The sequence below is a fragment of the Equus caballus genome, chromosome 13 (assembly GCF_041296265.1).
Source record: "Equus caballus isolate H_3958 breed thoroughbred chromosome 13, TB-T2T, whole genome shotgun sequence".
In the NCBI taxonomy this organism is placed as follows: domain Eukaryota; kingdom Metazoa; phylum Chordata; class Mammalia; order Perissodactyla; family Equidae; genus Equus; species Equus caballus.
In genome coordinates, this window is record NC_091696.1 from 6,294,901 (window position 1) to 6,314,363 (window position 19,463).

Consider the following 19,463-nt stretch of genomic DNA (forward strand, 5'->3'; position numbering starts at 1 on the left):
AACTGAAGACAATTGACTAGGCTATTTTCCTTTATAAGCAAGTGCTTTTCAAAAACATTTCACACTGAAACACTTCAAATACATACACCAATTGACAGCCTGGTTCAATGAACCCCCGACTCCTCACCCAGCTACACAATGATGGTCTCGTGGCTACTCCTCCAATTTCTCCCTCCACTGGATTATTCTGAAACTAATCCCAACAATTTACCATTTCATCCTTAAATATTTCAGCATCTACCTCTAGAAGATAAGGACTTTCTCCATTATCACGACTAAAAAAAAATGTACCTCAGTTCTTCTAATATCGTCAAATATCAGTCAGTGTACAAATTTCTCCAGTCAGTTCTCATTAATCAGGATCCAAAGGAGGTCCACACATTGCATTTAATAGGTATGGCTCCCAAGTCTCTTTTATTATTAATTTATAGGTTCTCTTCCTTCCTTTTCATTTATTTTTCTTCCAGTGTATTCACTGAAAGACACTGGGTTGTGTCTTCTACACTTTACAGAAGGCCCCCCTCCGGATGGCGCTTATTGCATTCTCTCGGGGCTGTGAACACGTTCATTCCTCTGGCCCCTGCATTTCCAAGAGGTATGTCAGTGTGAGATTCTCTCTCTTTTGTGATGTTGTTAGCAACCATTAATGGTTATCGCCCAGCTCCAATTAATCTATTGGGGATCACAAAATTGTGATAAGGACCAATGAGAGTTTTTGATGGGGTTCTTTTTTTTTTTTTTTAGTGTTTTAAGTTTTTTTCCTCCCTGCATCATTATGAACTCGAAGATTTTTAATATATTTGATGTGTTTCAATCCATTGCAGTTGTAATTCTTATTGATGCTCAACGTGTCCCATCTTTGGCTAGTGGGACCCTCTTTAAGTAGGATCCTGAGTCTTTGGGGCACAAACCCACTAGTCTTTACAGCTTCCTTTAGAGACAAGGAAACCGGATCCTGGTTTTATCCCAAAGTCATCTCCTGCACCTCAAGCATTCAGCACAGAGAAAAGGCGTGAAGGACACTTTCACACAGAGCGAGAGCCCAAGGCAGCAGAGAACTCCGCCGCATCGCCACGGGGGTACGTACCCTTCATTCTCTAACAGGCCTCTGCAGTCTACCACAGACCCTCCAGTGCCTATTCTGTCTCGTGTCTGTAAACCGACTAAAAGAGAAAAGAACGCCTTGCATTAAAATCCAGTGGTATCTTACACAATTGTAACACAGTGAGCCATTGCGAATGTATAAGTTACGTACACTATTATGAAAAAAGCAAGGCATATGTATACACATACACACATATATTCCTATGCTTTCAGGTAGGAAGCATTTTACTCCAGTAGTTGCACACCACCGCACACCGCTTGGAACATTCCTTGTGAATGTGGAGCAGAAAGAGGTGCTGCGTTTTCATGCTCTCCATAAAAATAACAGAACTCGATATTCACTTCCTCTAAGTTACCTTTTTAAGAAGCTTTTGACTTATGTTCAATAAGGACAGAGAGAGCACTTTCAGCATTTGCGAAGTCTACATGGATCTAAATATTTATTTTCTATCTCTGCCATGAACAACAAAGACATTTATGAAGTTGCTTCCAGTTATTTGTTCTTCCCTTTGACGGCCTTCCACAGAGAAAAGAAGAAATCAGAAGCAGAAGAGCATTAAGCGAGAACATTTTTTCACTCAGGAATTATGATCGTTTTCAGGATGTATATCCACTGTTCATTTATCTTGGGTCAAGTCTACATAAGACAATATCTAAAACATTTGGGGTCATGAGTCACTCTGGTGTGCCGCTGAAATAGTATGTTTTGATTCTTTGCAACACATACAATCAACGTCTGAGTTGCCCTAAAATGCTAATAAAAATGGGATGGATAATAGGATGAGCTACTTAACAGATAAATCACTTCCAATGGAACACCTCCAGTCGACACTCTGTAACATTAGCACACTTTATTTTTCATTCTAAATAATTCAATCCTCTGACTCTATATTACATGGAAGTCTTCAGAAATCATCTTTGCCTTTTACATATGTGACGGGTCTTCCTGAAGAAACTACTTCTCAACTCTTGCATATGTGGCCACTATTCTTAACACCTACACTTGGATAATACACTGACAAATTAATTGTCCATTAATGCGATGGTTAAAATTATAACCCTAAATCGTTTTGTCATTTTAACTCAACTTTGAATGACAGGATGATGGGAATTAGGTTAAAATAATAAGAACCACACAAGATGAAACGTTTTAGTACTGAAGAGATGGCCCTGTATGTGGTTTGTCCTTCCAAGTATGTCACCACTGTCAGTGCCCACTTGTGTTTTCGCAGTGCTGAGGAGTTGAATGTTAAGCTCTGTAAAAGCATCTCTTTATACAGATGAGAAAGTTCTTACCCACTATTTGGCCACGAACTGCATCAGTATCTGAGGGACTTAGTTTGCATAGATCCAAACGCTGGTCTGCAAACAAACAATTCAAAACTTAACCCAGGGAAATGTTAACTAGGGAGGAAGGCAGGAATTCTGTATTCAGCATTAAAAAAAACATAGGTGCCTCATAATAAGCCTTCTTCAGTTGCATTAGGAGGCAGCAAAGCGTTTGGTTCTTACATCCAGTATCTTTTAATCTGCTGATGGCATTGGAGAGCAGCCGCACACAGCCCAGGAAGCCAGCTCCCTGCTTCTTGTGAATTTTCTTGTGGTTCCACACGCTGATAGTTATAGAATCGGTTTTCCCAACATATCTGAAAACAATAGGCAAACTCATTTTAATCGTATTTCTGAATTACGAGAGCACACGGAGATTTTATCTGACTTGTTAGTACAGAAGAATCCTGTTAAGATAATGTTGGCTCCATATTGACATGCAACAGGTAATCCATAAATACAGGTCTACTAACTTCAGTGGGCTGGGAGAAGGACTACAACCAACCATGTAAGAAGCAAATATAGACGAGCACATGATGATGACAAGCTTGTGGCAGAGAATTACTATATTTTAATCATTCCAAACGTCGATGACATGATTCATAAATTCCCCCCAACTACACTTAATATAGAATGCTAGCTTGCAACAAGGGGCTGCTTATAAACCCAGAGATCCATCCAAAGTACACTAAAGGGTACTAACTCAGATAGTAACCCCCCACATCCTCTCCAGGCAAGTCAACCATAGTGGGGAGCTTTCAGGACAAGGACTGACAACCACTGTCCAGGTTGGAAGTGGCACAGTCCAGGCCACTTACAATACGTCAGTGTAACTGAACTTGAGTCTGAGAACCCAACTACTAAAACTCCCACCCAAACCCAGTACAATTTGTGCTGCTAAAAACCAATAATCACTCAGTATTACTTTGACGAAAATTTCTTAACAGGGACATGAAAACATAAAACAGTGGTTTTCAAAGTGCAGTCCATTTTATGAATGAATATAAGAAACTATCTGATTGTACGTCGGCTTATATACATTCAATCACACCAAACTATATTTTCTCTTGCAGAAAATATATTTGTACTAAAAGGCAAAATTTTAAAAAATCAACAGAAACACATATAATACTATATATTTGCATAATAAATATGGATAACAATAATTCATTTTTAAAGTAAAAACTCTAGAGCCAGGTTTAGGGTTTCACTGAAAAATCAGTAGCATAGCGAGGACCTGAGCTATGGCCCTTTTTTCCTGTTAAAACAGCCAGGAGATTGAAAAGTTTGAGGATGACAGTTACAGAAGCAAATCATAAAAATCTATGAAAACGTCAAATGCAAGGACTTCCAAGTAAATGAATTCTAGAATTAGGCAATAGGTCTTCATTTGGCCATCCACTTTTGTTATCAACAAGAAGTGAGTAAACCCTTTTTACATTTTTATTCTTATTGACTTCTTCTCCTAAAAACTAGATACCCACTTTCCTACCGCTCCCCAATGGCATATATAACATTCCACTCACAGATCGTAGTGCTGGTTCCACTTTGGGTCCAATGTGTTTTTCACAGTGTCCGTTGAGTGGCACTGCCCAGATCCGTCCACGACAATCTTTGCAAAAGGGTCAGGGAGTCCTAGCGGAGAGGGGACAGCCACACCTGCATGAGACTCCAGACCTATCACTGCGACACAGAACACAGTCCTGCAGGCTAAAGAGAGCTTCAACATCACCTAATTTGGTAAAGAAGATTATCCTGGTACATTTTATTCTCTAACTTAAGGTTAGTTTCGATCAGCAAAATAAGATAATTCCATTTAGGTTTCTAAGAAAGGCAAGCCAGTATGACATCACTGTCCGATTTTTAGAGGCTATAAAACAATAAAAATAGGCTTAAATTCGAATTTCCATTTCTGATGATCACTAAGTGGGGCTAATTAAGTGGAGGAAAAACTGTCTATAATTCATTGTATTTATACTTTCTACAAAAGAATAATACCTAGAAATCTTGTTTACTCATCTTTATCTAAGGAAGCGAGTATTCACCAAGTCTTAATTCGGGAAGTTCCTAAATGCTGGAGCGTGAATCAGGCAGGTTTATGAGATCAGAGGGGTAGCCTGGGGAGGGTCTGAGGGACAGACCTGGCTGTGAGCCATGGCCCGGATCTTCCTAGCTGCTGGCACAAAGCCTGTGAGACTGAGTTTCCTCATCTCGAAAGTGCGAATAATACCACTTAAGAATGAGCAGCATTCCTGCGGGGATCAGAAAGAGCATGCAGAATTCCACGCTGCAGGCACCTACTTTCCAGCGGGCAAATTTCCTAAGTCAAGGGGTGATTCCCTCCTTGAGAAAAAAATCCTCTATTTTTCACAATTCCTTCAATTATAAGACTTTTAAAATGCGATTTAATTTGTAAAATCTGACTAACAATTTTACTCAAACCCAGCTACTTGACCGAAAAATGCCTTATCTGTATTTGAGTTGAGAACACTTCGTCCAGTAGAAAGCAATATATGAATGGGTGGGAAGACAAAACACCGGGTGTGGCCAGAACAGGGGGCGAGAGAGAGCTCCTCTCGTATGAGCTCTAAATTCTGGCCCTCGAGCTAAGGAGCCTGTCTGCTGCAGTCAACTGGGAAATGAAGTTTGTCAAACCATAACTTCTATTCAGCAAAGGGCAGGACTTTCATGAGAATACACCTAGTGTTTTTTAAAAAGTTCAACATTTCAGAAAGATGTGAAGAATATTATTATTGTAAGAGAGCAAAAATGGGTGTTTACTTACTGAAGAAGTCTTTCTTTGCAAGGTTCTTGGCACATAATACTAAAACAAATAAAAAATGCTACGGTTAGCATTTATGGACGAGATTTTCACCAGAGCTAGCTGCTAGGGACTGAATGGCGCCCTCGCCTCCCGACCCCCCCACCCCAAATTCCTATGCCAAAGCCCTAACCCCCCCACCCGCCTGCCATGGTATTTGGAGGGAGGGGCTTCGGTTTCGAGGAGGTCATGAGGGTGGGGCTCTCAGGATGGCACTGGTACCCTTAGAAGAGACCATAGAGCTTGCTCTCACTCTGCGATCCGTGTGAGGACACAGCAAGAAGGCAGCCGCCTACAAGCCAGGAAGAGGGCCCTCACCAAGAACTGAATCTGCGGGCACCTTCATCTTAGGCTTTTCCAGCCTCCAAAACGTTGAGAAATAACTGTTTGTCATTTAAGCCATCTACTCTATGGCATTTGTTATAGCAGCCCCAACGGACTGAGACACTAGTCTATATTTGCAACAGAAAAAAAAATTCTAAGTTATCTTTGCCGATGATTGTCTTTCAAATTTAGTACTGCATTAAGCAAAAATCTGACAAGTAACTAAAAAGTGTTTTCTCCTCCAACTGGGAATTGACCATAACAAATATAAAATGTGTTAGTTTCATTTGAAAGTCTCACTTAAATATAGACAGATGGATTTATCGATAGGCTTTTTTAACTGCACAGGATCACAGAAATACCAATTCAAATTAAGACCTACAGTATTTACCTTTACAGCTACTGCTAACAACAAGAACAATAAAAGGAACTGGGCATTTGTGATATTCTGATAAACAATACAGTTTTGTAAATGTAAACTTTGGTAGGTTGGAGAATAGAAAGCAAGGGGAGAGTGACAGAAGATATGGGGCCATCATGAGGTGTTGTGAAAAATAAATGACAAAACGCACGTTAAGAATTCAACACAATGTTGGCACAGAGAAGAGAGGCAATAAATGCTACTGATGATATGATTTTATCAATGAGGTGGTATCAATTACTGCTAAGAAATTTTGTCACCAGACCTGTTGCATGATTAAAACTACTATATCAAGGGAAAATTTACCAATGTCTCTTTTCCACTGCTTCACAAACTTTGCTAATTTTTAATAGGTTTATTAGGAACTTATAAATATATTATTTACAAAAATATATTCATATATGGTTCTGCAAACTTTTCACTTAGTATATTTTAATATATAACAGCTTTATCAAGATATAATTCATATATAATACAATTCATCCATTTAAAGTGTATAATTCGATGGTTTTCAGCATATGCACAGGGTTGTACAATCATCACCACAATTGATTTTAGAACATTTTCATCATCCCCCCAAAAAAATCCTGCACCCATTAGCAGTCACGCTTCATTTAACCTCACATCCCACCACTAGGCAATCATTAATCTACTCTCTGTCTCCATGTCTCTGGGGATTTGCACATTTCATATAAAGGAATCATCCAATATGTGGTATTTTGTGACTGGTTTCTTTCAATTAGCATAATGTTTTTCAAGTTCATCCATGTTGTAGCATGAACCAGTACTTCATTCCTTTTCATAACTGAGTAATATTCCATTGTATGCACATACCACATTTTCTTCATCCATTTATCAGTTGGTGGACATGTGGGTTGTTTCCACTTTTTGGCTCTTGTGAATAATGCTGTACAAGTTGTTACGTAGACACAGATTTTATTTCTTGCTGTAAACCTACGAATGGAGTTGCTAAGTTAGATGTTTAACATTTTGGGAACTGCCAGACTGTTTCCTCCAGCATCTGCGCCATTTTATATTCCCACCAGAAGCGTATGAGGGTTCTGATTTCTCCACATCCTCACTAAGACTTGTTATTGTCTGACCCTGGTTTTAATTTGCATTTCTCTGATGACTAATGATTTTGGGCATCTTTTCATGTGCTTCTAAGCCATTGGTATATCCTCTTTGGAGAAATTTCTATTTAGATTGTCTTGCCCATTTCTTAATTGGGTTATGTGCCCTTTTATTATTGAGCTGTGAGAATTCTTTTCTACTCTATATAGCCCTATCTATAGAGATCTCTCTCTATATAAATATCTACATATCTATAGACAAGATATCCTTATCAGAGACATGATTTAAAATATTCTCCCATTCTGTGGTCTTTTCACTTTTTTTTTTTTAAGATTTTATTTTTCCTTTTACTCCCCAAAGCCCCCCAGTACATAGCTGTGTATTTTTAGCTGTGGGTTGTTCTTGTCGTGGCATGTGGGACGCCGCCTCAGCGTGGCTTGACAAGCAGTGCCATGTCCACACCCAGGATTCGAACCGGCGAAACCCTGGGCCGCCGAAGCAGAGCGCACGAACTTAACCACTCGGCCACAGGGCCAGCCCCTGTCTTTTCACTTTCTTGATGGTGTTCTTTGAAGCACCAAAGTTTTTAATTTTGATGAAGTCCAATTTATCTATTTTCTTTGGTTGCTTGTGCTTTTGGTGTCATGTCTAAGAAGGCTTTGCCTAACCAAAGGTCTTAAAGATTTACTCCTATATTTTCTTCACAGAGTTTTATACTTTTAGCTTTTTTATACTTTTAGCTCTCAGATAGACATTTAGGTCTATGATCTGTTTTGAGTTCATTTTGGTGTGGGATATGAAGAAGAGGTCCAACTTCGTTCCTGTGCAGGTGGCTATTCAGTTGTACCGGCACTATTTGTTGAAGGTCTATTCTTTCCCCATTGACTTGTCTTCACACCCTTGTTGAAAATCAACTCACTGGAAACGTGAGAGCTTATCTGTGGCCTCTCAATTCTATTCTACTGATCTCTACGTCTCTCCTCACGCCACGACCACACTGTCTTGATTACTATCTTAGTCTGTTAGGGCTGTTATAACAAAATACTATAGACTAGGTGGCTTATAAACAACAAGCATTTATTTCCCACAGTTCTGGAGGCTGGAAGTCTGAGGTCATGGTGCCAGCACGGTTGGGCGAGCGCTCTCTTCCAGGTTGCAGACTTCTTCTTGTATCCTCACACAGCAGAAGGGGCTGGGGACCTCTCTGGAGTCTCTTTTATAAGACACCAGTCCAACTCATTAGGGTTCCACCTCCCAAAGATCCCAGCTACTAATACCGTCACCTTTGGGGGTTAGGATTTCAATATATGAACTTTGGGGGGACACAAACATTTAGACCATAGTAACTACCATAGCTTTGTAGTAAGTTTTGAAATTGGGAAGCACGAGTCCTCGTACTTTGTTCTTTTTCAAGATTGTTCTGGCTATTCTGGATCTGTTAAATTGTTGTATGAATTTTAGGATCAGCTGGTCAATTTCTGCCAAAGAGCCAGTCAGGATTTTGATAGGGATTTCGCCAAATCTGTAGATGAATTTGGGGAGTATTGTCATCTTAACAATATTAAATCTTCTAACCCACGGGCATGAGGTGTCCTCTCATTTATTTAGGTCTCCTTTAATTTTAACTTTGTTTTGTAATTTTCAGAGTATAAGGTTTGCATTCCTTTTATTAAAGTTATTTTATTTTTATTTTACTCTTCTTGATGCTGTTGCAAATGGAAGTTTCTCAATTTCATTTTCCGATGGTTCATTTCAGGTGTACAGAAATACAACTGATTTCTTTATATTCGACTTGAATCGTGCACCTTCGTTAAACTCATTTATTAGCTCTAATATCTTTTTTTGCATTCTTTTGAATTTTGTTACTATCATGAATGTCAGGACTGTTCCTTTCATTGCATTTTCTAATTGTCATTTGGATATAGCAAAGCTATTACTTTTCTTAAGTTAATTTAAAGTCAGCCATCTTTTTCAACGCTCTTCAAACAGGCCTGTGTTGTTCTCTTTCCTTCAACTTTGCTTTTCTTTCCCACAGCTTTGAAAGTCTCAAAGGCTCTCAGATTAAATTCAAAGTGTCCAAAACTGAAGTTAAAATCTTCCTACTCTGCTTAAGTGACCCTGGTCACTTCAGGATCATCAGCAACACCCGTCAACTGCACAAGCCAGAAATCTACATGTCATCATCCTTTTACTTCTCAGTCTCTCACGTGTTGACTTCTTACCATCTCCACCCTTGCCAAGCTCCCAACCATCAGCCATCACCAAGGAATCTGTTCAAAATTTAAATCTCCTCATGTCTCTTTCCTTTAAAAAATTCCACAGTCGCGTCCCATTGCAAAACTCTAGACCTGTCACGCTCTGCCCCCAACCAACCTCACCTCCCCAGCCTCAAAGATTATCCACCACCTCTGGGCCCTAGTTTTTCTGAAGTGCTGGTGCTAGGTTGCTCCTGACTGGAAGAATTCTGGTATCATCTCAAAAAGACTAATCTTTGTTCATATTTACAAGACTAGCGATGTTTTAATTTAAGGCTCATTTCAGTGGAATCTGCTTACATCATAAAGTGGAGAAGGTCTCAATAGTGTCAGCACAAAAAGAAATTTGCCTCAATTTTGTGCAAAGATCATTTGGGATCATACTGAATCTACTTTAGTTAATGGGATATAATTTCTCCTACTAGAATAATTTTAAGATCTTGAGATAGAATTCTCTTTGTCCACTCTAGGAGGTATAATGATAAAAGGTCATTCATTACACGCATAAAATCCAATTCTGTCTAGATCTACCATCATTTTTAAACAAACATGTGATACACCAATTATGAGTGAGGCTCTGGGAAGACCACAATGAACAAAAAAGACATTTCCAGAAAACGAAGCTTATTTTTTCAGTGTAGGCCACAGCATGGTTCCTTCAACTCCAGCTCTGAAGTGCCCTCTACTTTGGACAAATCACGTCTCTTACATCCCATAATTTCCTAAGCACATACCAGAGTTTCCTCACGTTGGGGATAAAGTAAGAGTAAATTGCATGATGTTCACTTCACATCTGAAAATACACGGAAGCGCAATGTTTTGCTCACTTGAGGTTGACGCAATCAGTAAGACAAGCTTCTTTGGCAGGACCCTGACAAAAGCACAGGGCCCGCAAGATCCCATTGGTGCTTCCACCCACTCTGTCGACACAAATTTAGTATTTTATTATATCAACTTAAGAAATTTTTGTTGTTTTTTTTTCCGCCAGTTTTAATGAGAAATAGTTGACATAGAAGAAATTTTCTAATTTGTGTCAATACTTCACTCTTTTTCTGTTCTCCAAAGCTAGAAACTTTGGCTGTAATTTTTATTCCTCCCTCCTATTTGTGTGTCAGCACATCCTACTTCTCTTTCTTCTAAATGTCTCCCTGAACTCGTCCTTTCCCCTGCTTTTCTACCCACTCTCCTCGTTTTGGCTTCACCTACTCACAGCTTAACCCCAGAGCACAGCGCCCTCCCTGACTCGAGCCTCCCCATTCACACTACCCTTAGCCACCAGAACCACCTTCTGAAATGCCATTTTCCAGTCCTGGAGCTCAAAAGACGCCAGTGGCTCTCTTGTATTTACTGCAAATCTAGGTTTCTCCCTGGGTTTTAAAGCGTTCCATCCTCCAGTATCACTTTCATCTCCCACTTGTCTTCAAAGTGTAGTTGGGTTCGCTCCCCGCTCCTCTCCGCCCCACCCAGGGCTACCGCTGGGCAGTAATTCCTGCTCCTCAACCCACTGGAGAGCCCCTCCCTCCCTCTCTCTGTGCTCCACCGTTGGGGCCAGGTGAGGCCCAGAGTCTCAGGGAAGCCTCACTTCAGCCAGTGCCTCCCAGATCTGACTCTGTGATAACATTTCTACTGGTGCCAAAATGAAAACAAAAGGACAATGCGGTGGGCTTTTCACAAAACTGAACTAATTCATTTTAAACACTCCCATGTTATGTCTTTTCTACTTTTTTCGCATTAAAATGTCCTATCTTTAATGAAATGAGGTAACAAAAAATAGTGATAGTTTCAACAGTGACTTGGCAAAATAAAAAGTGGGCAAGTTTACGTGGATAGCCTCATTTACATAAATGTGTTTTCACTCATCTGGGAATCGCTACTCTAACCGCCAGCAATCTGTTGCCTCTTTTTATTCCTATTTACTGTAAGAGTCACACAGTTCAGGGCTCGATCACCCTTCATATAGGTGGCTTTGCCCCCCAGCTAAGTTCAGTTCCTCTGAAGTCCCATCTAAACAGCGTGGTGCTGGTACAAAAACAGACACACAGATCAATGGAACAGAACTGAAAGCCCAGAAATAAAACCACACTTCTGTGCACAGCTAACCTTCGACAAAGGTGCCAAGAAGGTACAATGGAGAAAGGAAAGTCTCTTCAATAAATGGTTGGGGAAACTGGACAGCCACGTGCAAAAGAATGAAAGTAGACTATTATCTTTCACCATGCACAAAAATTAACTCAAAATAGACTAAAGACTTGAAGGTAAGACCTGAAACCATAAAACTCCTAGAAGAAAATATAGGCAGTGCACTCTGTGACATGGATCTTAGAAGGATCTTTTCTTTTTTTTTTTTTTTTTTTTTTTTTTTTTTTTTAAAGATTTTATTTTTTCCTTTTTCTCCCCAAAGCCCCCCGGTACATAGTTGTGTATTCTTCGTTGTGGGTTCTTCTAGTTGTGGTATGTGGGACGCTGCCTCAGCGTGGTTTGATGAGCAGTGCCATGTCCGCGCCCAGGATTCGAACCAACGAAACACTGGGCCGCCTGCAGCGGAGCGCGCGAACTTAACCACTCGGCCACGGGGCCAGCCCCTTAGAAGGATCTTTTCAAATACCGTGTCTACTCAGGTAAGGGAAATAAAAGAAAAAATAAACAAATGGGGCTTCATCAGAGTAAAGAGCCTCTGCAAGGCAAAGGAAACCATGAACAAAATGAAAAGACAACCCACCAACTGGGAGAAAATATTTGCAAATCATATATCTGACAAAGGGTTAATCTCCAAAATATATTAAAAAACTCATACAACTCAACAACAAAAAAACAAACAACCTGATACAAAAAAAATGGGCAGAAGAAATGAACAGACATTTTTCCAAAGAAGATATACAGATGGCCAAAAGGCACATGAAAAGATGTTTGACATCACTAATCATCGAGGAGCAAATCAACACCACAATGAAATATCACTTTACATCTGTTAGAATGCCTATAATCACCAAGACAAAAAATAACAAATGTTGGAGATGATGTGGAGAAAAGGGAACCCTCATACACCACTGATGGGAATGCAAACTGGTGCAGCCACTATGGAAAACAGTATGGAGATTTCTCAAAAAACTAAAAAGAAGAATTATCATATAACCCAGCTATCCCACTACTGTGTATTTATCCAAAGAACATGAAATCAACAATTCAAAGAGACTTATGCACCCCAATGTTCACGGTAGCATTATTCACAATAGCCAAAAAGTGGAAGCAACCCAAGTGCTCATCAACTGATAATTGGATAAAGAAGATGTGGTATATATATATATATATACACACAACAGAATACTACTCAGCCGTAAAAAAGACAAAATCGTCCCATTCACAACAACATGGATGGACCTTGAGGGTATTATGTTAAGCGACATAAGCCAGACAGAGAAAGACAAACACCGTATGATTTCACTCATTTGTGGAAGATTAACTAACACAATGACAAAGAGAACAGATTCATGGTTACCAGAGGGGAAGGGCGTTGGGGGGTGGGCATAAGGGGTAAAGGGGCACATATATGCGGTGACTGACAAATAATAATGTACAACTGAAATTTCACAATGTTATAAACTATTATGGCCTCAATATAACTAAAAAAAAAGAAAAGAAATGTTTGTTGAAATAAATGAATAAGTGCTTGAATGAATGAATGAATGAGACAGCTTTGCTAGCGCTCCACTGTAGTGTGTCTGACCCCCACCCCACACTCCACCAGGAGCCGGGGCCTGGCAGCTTTGCACACATCACCACCTGACAGATCTTCTTTAGAACAACTGTATGCTATTTCTTAACATATCACTAGTGACATTTGGTGGCACTAGGGAAAAAAACGTTCCCGTGAATCAAACCAGAGGTAATATCACAATGCAGGAGGAATAAGTCCACGTCAAAAAACAAGTAATAAAGTCCAGAGGGCATCTGGAACTTTTTATTTGAACAAAGCCCTCGTTAATGAACACATTCATTACATCATAAGGACGATTTCCAGGGACTGATCAGGCCATTACCTTCCAAGTCAGTCTGTAACTGAGGGACATTTTTAATTTTTAACTTTTCATCCTAAGATGCTGCTTTTCTTGACACCCTGGATTTGTCCCGCAGAAGCTACAGTAGGAGCACTTCTTGCAGATGAAGCAAGAAGACAGGCCTCCCAGGAAGCGACTTCCAAAGCTACCGCTGGCTTCAGTCTGATTTCTTCCCAAGTATTCCAGGCTAGACGCCTCTGCCTTGGAAGACAAGGAAAGTAGTATCTCATTTAAAGTCGCTGTCTTTAATTTCTACCTCCTGATCTCCTGTCTCCAGTTTCTGTCTTAAATAAACCAAACGGAATGTTTTCCAACCATGTGAGAGTGGAACAGAAGCATGAAGAGTCAGGGTGATGTTACAGGTGACGCATATTTCCTTGCCTTAGAACACAGGAAAATTCAAGTTGTCATTAGAGAAAGTTTTAGCTAAATATTTCAAGCTATATTCCAAAAGTAATCAGTTCCCAGATCAGTTACTTATAAATGTTGTCTCCTTAAACACGTTTATTTTTCCTTTCTAACGCTCTTATTCAAACGCCATATGCAATGGCAATGTTTATTACTAACTCCAACACTCCAGCCGGGATGTCTAGTATCTCATCTGCTGCACAGCGAGCGCATGGTGACGGGACACCAGGAACCAAGGAGCGGCTACAACTTGAGCTTCCCAAACCGCCCTGGAAGCTGACGGTCTCCCAGGCAACCAGCTGAGCGACTGAGACATCATCAGCCAGAAACATCTGATGAAGCCCATTGATGGAATCACAGTGGACAGCCTGGAAGCCTTGTCATTATTTTGTGAAACTTTAAAACTACAATCTAATTCCGAGTATAACTAGCAACAGCAGCCCAAAGTCAGTGAACGCCTACAAGGTCAGTGGGCACTATACCGAGGGAGTATCCGCCATTGTGATTGCGTTCATTCGACACCACACTCTGCGAGATAGTTACTGTTGTTATACTCATTTTCCTGATGAGAAAACTGAGGCTTTAAAAGGTCACATAACTTGACAAACCAAGGTCAGTGAGTAATAGCTGCTGCTTCTGAGTACTGAATGTCTTCCTCCATTTAACAAGCCTTGTTCTAAACTCAGAGGATCCATGAAGAACAACAAAAAATGGTGCTTGTCCTCAGGGTCCTTCCCATGCCGGAGGGATTTTTAAGGAAACTAAACTAAGATCATGCTTTTTTTTTTTTTTCTTTTTCTTAAACAATTGCTTCAAATTGACTTCTCCAGCTTGGACTGTCTTCCTAAGGTTATACACTATAAAATAAAACTCAACTGTGTCAGGAAGGAAATGAATTCTGACCCCCAAAAGCCGGTCATTAAGTAAATTCTATTTGATTGTCACCCTCGAAGGAACCTGAATGGACTCCATTCATGGAGGTAAGCCGGGGAGGAGATGAGAGGGAGGGGACCCCGCATAAATCCAAATGGCGTCACCCCCGACCTCCTGAAGACCCGGTCATATAAATGAAGCTGTGTTCTTCTGATGAAGCCAGTCTAAACAAGGTGACAACTGCTGAGGGGAAAGGGGAAACTGACGGATTTGATGGGAAGAAAACTAGAATTAAGCAAACTTGTCTGCAATGTGATAATCAGACCAGACCTACAACAATTAGGAAAGGGAAAAAGGTAATAATGAATAAATTAACGAAGTTCTGTCGGTATTTTCTCTCCTTCAGTTATTGAGCTGACAAATGAGGCCTTATTAATTTGATGCATAGAAGTGTCAACAGAAAACCCAAAGGTGAGGACAAAGTTTAGCAAGGTGACACACTGCAAACATCCTCACGCATGGGTGTGAAAAAAACCCATAATATACAACCTTCTAGAACAAAGTCCCTTATAATTTCTTCCCTATTTGTCATTTTATAGTGCTAGGTTCTACAGCACTGAAGTATTTCAAGGTATTATTTTGCATGGTTTTATCATAAAATCTTTTATAATTATTTAGCTAATCATTCACATCATGGTGTAAATCAGGGTAAAATCATCATGCTCAATTTAGTCGAGAAAAATAGAAGCTGAGGAGATTGAATAACTTGCTCACGGTGACCCAGCAAAGTTAGTGATGGAGATAAGAACTTGATCCATCCATGAATGAAAACCACAGAGTTCAATGAATTATGCTCCTTCATTAAGACAACCGAGTGTTAAGAATGAAACAATTTGTCACAACATTAAAAATTTCAAATCAATGTGGCCACACTGGATTCATAAGATCATTCAAATTAAAAAAAAAAAATTGGTCATGATCCAGCAATTCTACCCTTAGGTGTGTAATCCACAGAAATGCACATATACATACGTTTATCACATAGTAGAATGGTTATAGCAGCACAGTAATAGCCAAAGACTAAGAACTATTGAGATGCCCGTCAACAGTACAATGAATAAAGAGGCTGTTGTATTCACAAAACGGAATATTATACAGCAATGAAAAAACAAACTACAACTACACACAAAATTATGAATGAATCTCATTAGCATGATACTCAACAAAAGACATAATATATATTGTACAATGTCATTTATATAAAGCACAGAAACAGGAGAACAAATGTACACTGTTGAAGTCAGCTAAAATCATCCTTTAGCAGGACAAGGTATGACTGGAAGGAACCATGAGGAAGGTGTCTGGAGAACTGGTCAGGCTCTGTTTCTTGATCTGAGTGCTGATTACACATGCGCATGTTCAGTTCGTGAGAATTCAGCAAGCTATACACTTAAATATTTACAAATCAATCATAAAAATCAACAGAACAGAATAGAAAGTCCAAATATAGACCCACAGGTCTAAGGTCAATTGATTCTCATCAAAGGCGCCAAGATAATTCCATGGGGGCGGGAGGAGGATAGTCTTTTCCAGACTGGAAAATGGGATGGCTATCTACTTGAGATAAATGGGATATCCTAAGGAGAAAAAATAAATAAACTTTCACCTTACCTCACACCATACACAAAAACTGACTTGAAATGGAGCACAGACTTAAACACAAATACAAGGTATCATTAAGAAAACAAAAAGGCAAGAGAAAATTCTCCCAGAGGGGAGAAAATCTCCACAATACATATATCTGAAAAAGATTTGTATGGAGGATATATAAAGAACCCTTACAACTCAATAATCAAAAGAAAAACAACCCAATTTAAAGATGGGCAAAAAAACTTGGACATTTCATTGAAGAAGACATCGAATGGCCAGGAAAGACATGAAAACATGCTCAACATCACTAATCATCAGTGAAAGGCAAGTGAAAGCCATAATAAGGTACTACTACACACCCACTAGAACAGCTAAAACTAAAAAGACTGACAATACTAAGTGTTGGTGAGGATGCGGGGGAACAAGTCTCACACATCACTGCTTGACGTATAAAATGGAACAGCCACTTTGGAGAACTGTTTAGTACATATTGACCCCATGACCTAGTAATTCTACTCCTAGGTTTTGACCTGAAGAAGCGAAAACATAAATCCACAAAAAGGTGTGCATAAAAGTTGACGGCAGCTTTATTCATAAGAGCGAAAAATGATAACCCAATATCCATCGACAAGTGAATGGACAAACAAATGGTGGTGCATTCATGCAATGAATACAACACAGTAATAAAAAAGAATAAGCCACTGGTACATGCAAAAACGTGGATAAACCTCAGAAACATTAACAAACACTGAGGAGTCCATACTATATGAATGCATGTAAATAAAACTTTAGAATAGGCAAAATTAATCAATATAAAAAGAAAGTCACTAGTGGACTGGGCCCAGGAGTCAGGCAGGAAGACTGACTGGAAAAGGTCATCAGGAACTTTCTGGGGTGATGGAAATGTTCTGTATCTTGACTTGGGTATTGGTTACATGAGTGCCATACATTTGTTACAACTCATTGAACAATACACTTAAAATGAGTACATCTGAGGGTCAGCCCCACTGCATAGTGGTTAAGTTCAGCATGCTCTGCTTCAGTGGCCTGGGTTTGCAGGTTTGGATCCCAGGCACGGACCTACACCCCTGATTAGCCATGCTGTGGCAGTGACCCACATATAAAGTGGCAGAAGATTGGCACAGATATTAGCTCATTGCTAATTTTCCTCAAGCAAAAAAAAGAGGGAGATTGGCAACAGATGTTAGCTCAGAGCGAGTTTTTTTTTCTTGTTGAGGAAGACTGGCCCTGAGCTAACATCTGTGCCCATCTTCCTCTACTTTTATGTGGGACGCCTACCACAGCACGGCTTGACAAGCGGTGCCATGTCCGCACCCGGGATCCAAAGCTGCAAACCCTGGGCCACCAAAACAGAACATGTGCACTTAGCTGTTGTGCCACCGAGCTGGCCCAGTGAGTTTATTTTAAAAGTAAAAAAAATCATAGGGCTGTACAAGAATATATAATGACACGAGATGATAATAGATATAATGAATTGGGAAAAGGTTTACATTTCTAATATCATCATACACTAAAAGGAAAAAGGGCTCCATGGGGAAACAGATGATTCTAGGACTGGGACAGGTAATATACAAGATGAGCATCTTGTAGTCAGAGAAGGTAAGGAAATGCTAAAAAAAAGAAAAAATCCCACCACATTGATGGGGGTATGACAAAGGGGACAAGAGCCAACTGATAGAGCTCGAAATGGCCAAAGCTGGCACATTTTGAGCAACAAAATAAGTCAAGTAGTACTTAGTTGTAACCCCAAGCATAAAATCAATATTCATGAGCCCATACTGATATTAACAAATAATTGAGTCAATTAACGACTGGAGAAAAGAGACAAATCTAACGTGCTGAAGAACTCCAGGTAAATGATGACACTCCACCCTGAGGAAGGGGGAGCAGAACCCCCACTCCTTCAGTGGGGGCTGCACACAGTGACCTCCTTACAAAGAGCAGAGAATGGAAAGGAGGAGCGAGAGGAAGCTTACAGGGGAGAAACCTAACCAACATGACCTCAGCCAGGTGATCAAGGTCAACGTCAACAGTCATAACTCATGTGATAGCGTGGACTTTCATATGATCTGATGAGAGTGGCACTTTATCTCTGTGGTCTTCCTCCCCAAATGCAGAATCCCAGCCTAGCCACGAGGAAAACATCGGACACATCCCAACTGATGGACAGTCTACAAACACCTGAGCAGTAGTCCTCAAAACTGTCAAGGCCGTCAAAAATAAGGAAAGTCTAACTGTCACAGCCAAGAGAAGCCTAAGGAGACGTGACAGTTAAATGTAATGTCATATCCTGAATGGGATCCCGGAACAGGAAAAGGCATTAGGTAAAAACTACGGAAATCTGAAAAAAGCATTCAGTTAATAATAATACATTAATATTGATTCGTTAATTATGACAAATGTACCACATTAATGTTAGATTTTAATAACTGGGGAAACCGTAGGCAGGTGTGTGGGAGGGAACTCTACTATCTTTGCAATAATTCTGTAAATCTAAAACTGTTCTAAAAAGTAAGGTCTAGGAATAAAAATATTAAAAACAGGTTACAGAACAAGTAGCATGTACAGGATGACTCTTTTGGTAAAACTGTGTGTGCAAATAATATGTATTTAAAAGTCTGGAATGATATAAACTAATATGGTATAATGTATTTTCTTCTTTTTGTTTGGCTATAAACTTTAAATTTTCTGAAAAGAATGACTATATGGACAACATTCATAAGGAAAAAATAAAATCTTACTGGTTTTTTTTTTTTGAAAGATTTTCTTATTTTTCCTTTTTCTCCCCAAAGCCCCCTGGTACACAGTTGTGTATCTCTAGTTGTGGGTCCTTCTAGCTGTGGCATGTGGGACGCCGCCTCAGCGTGGCTCGATGAGCGGTGGCATGTCCGTGCCCAGGATCTGAACCGGCGAAACCCCAAAGCAGAGTGTGTGAACTTAGCCACTCGGCCACAGGGCTGGCCTCCTAAATTTTACTTTTTAAGTTAAAAAAAAATCAACGACTTTGTGAGAAAGACTGTAATGTCAGCAAAGATTCTTAATCCACTTCTCAGCTTAGTCAGTAACACTACTTCCACTTTCTCTTTTTTTAATTTTATTTTTATTGTCATTTTTTATTTATTTATTTA

General features: G+C 39.8%; 1 protein-coding gene and 1 long non-coding RNA gene across 7 annotated transcripts in view; one reads left to right on the forward strand and one right to left on the reverse strand.

Annotated features, from left to right (window-relative positions):
- Nucleotides 1–19,463, reverse strand: part of SMURF1 (SMAD specific E3 ubiquitin protein ligase 1) — a 112,786-nt gene that overhangs the window by 26,385 nt on the left and 66,938 nt on the right. For 5 of the 6 annotated variants that reach the window (XM_023655293.2, XM_023655297.2, XM_023655296.2 and 2 more), the window contains exons 2-6: nt 5,219–5,257; nt 3,960–4,068; nt 2,617–2,750; nt 2,401–2,466; nt 1,088–1,163 (exon numbers count right to left, since the gene is read on the reverse strand). In XM_023655293.2, the coding sequence (XP_023511061.1) occupies nt 1,088–1,163; nt 2,401–2,466; nt 2,617–2,750; nt 3,960–4,068; nt 5,219–5,257 (424 nt within the window). The remainder of the gene's footprint in view (nt 1–1,087; nt 1,164–2,400; nt 2,467–2,616; nt 2,751–3,959; nt 4,069–5,218; nt 5,258–19,463) is intronic. The other variant, XM_070230727.1, reaches the window with a different exon arrangement.
- Nucleotides 468–1,765, forward strand: LOC138916977 (uncharacterized). Its single transcript, XR_011424253.1, has 2 exons — nt 468–595; nt 928–1,765. It is a non-coding gene; the product is annotated as an uncharacterized lncRNA (long non-coding RNA).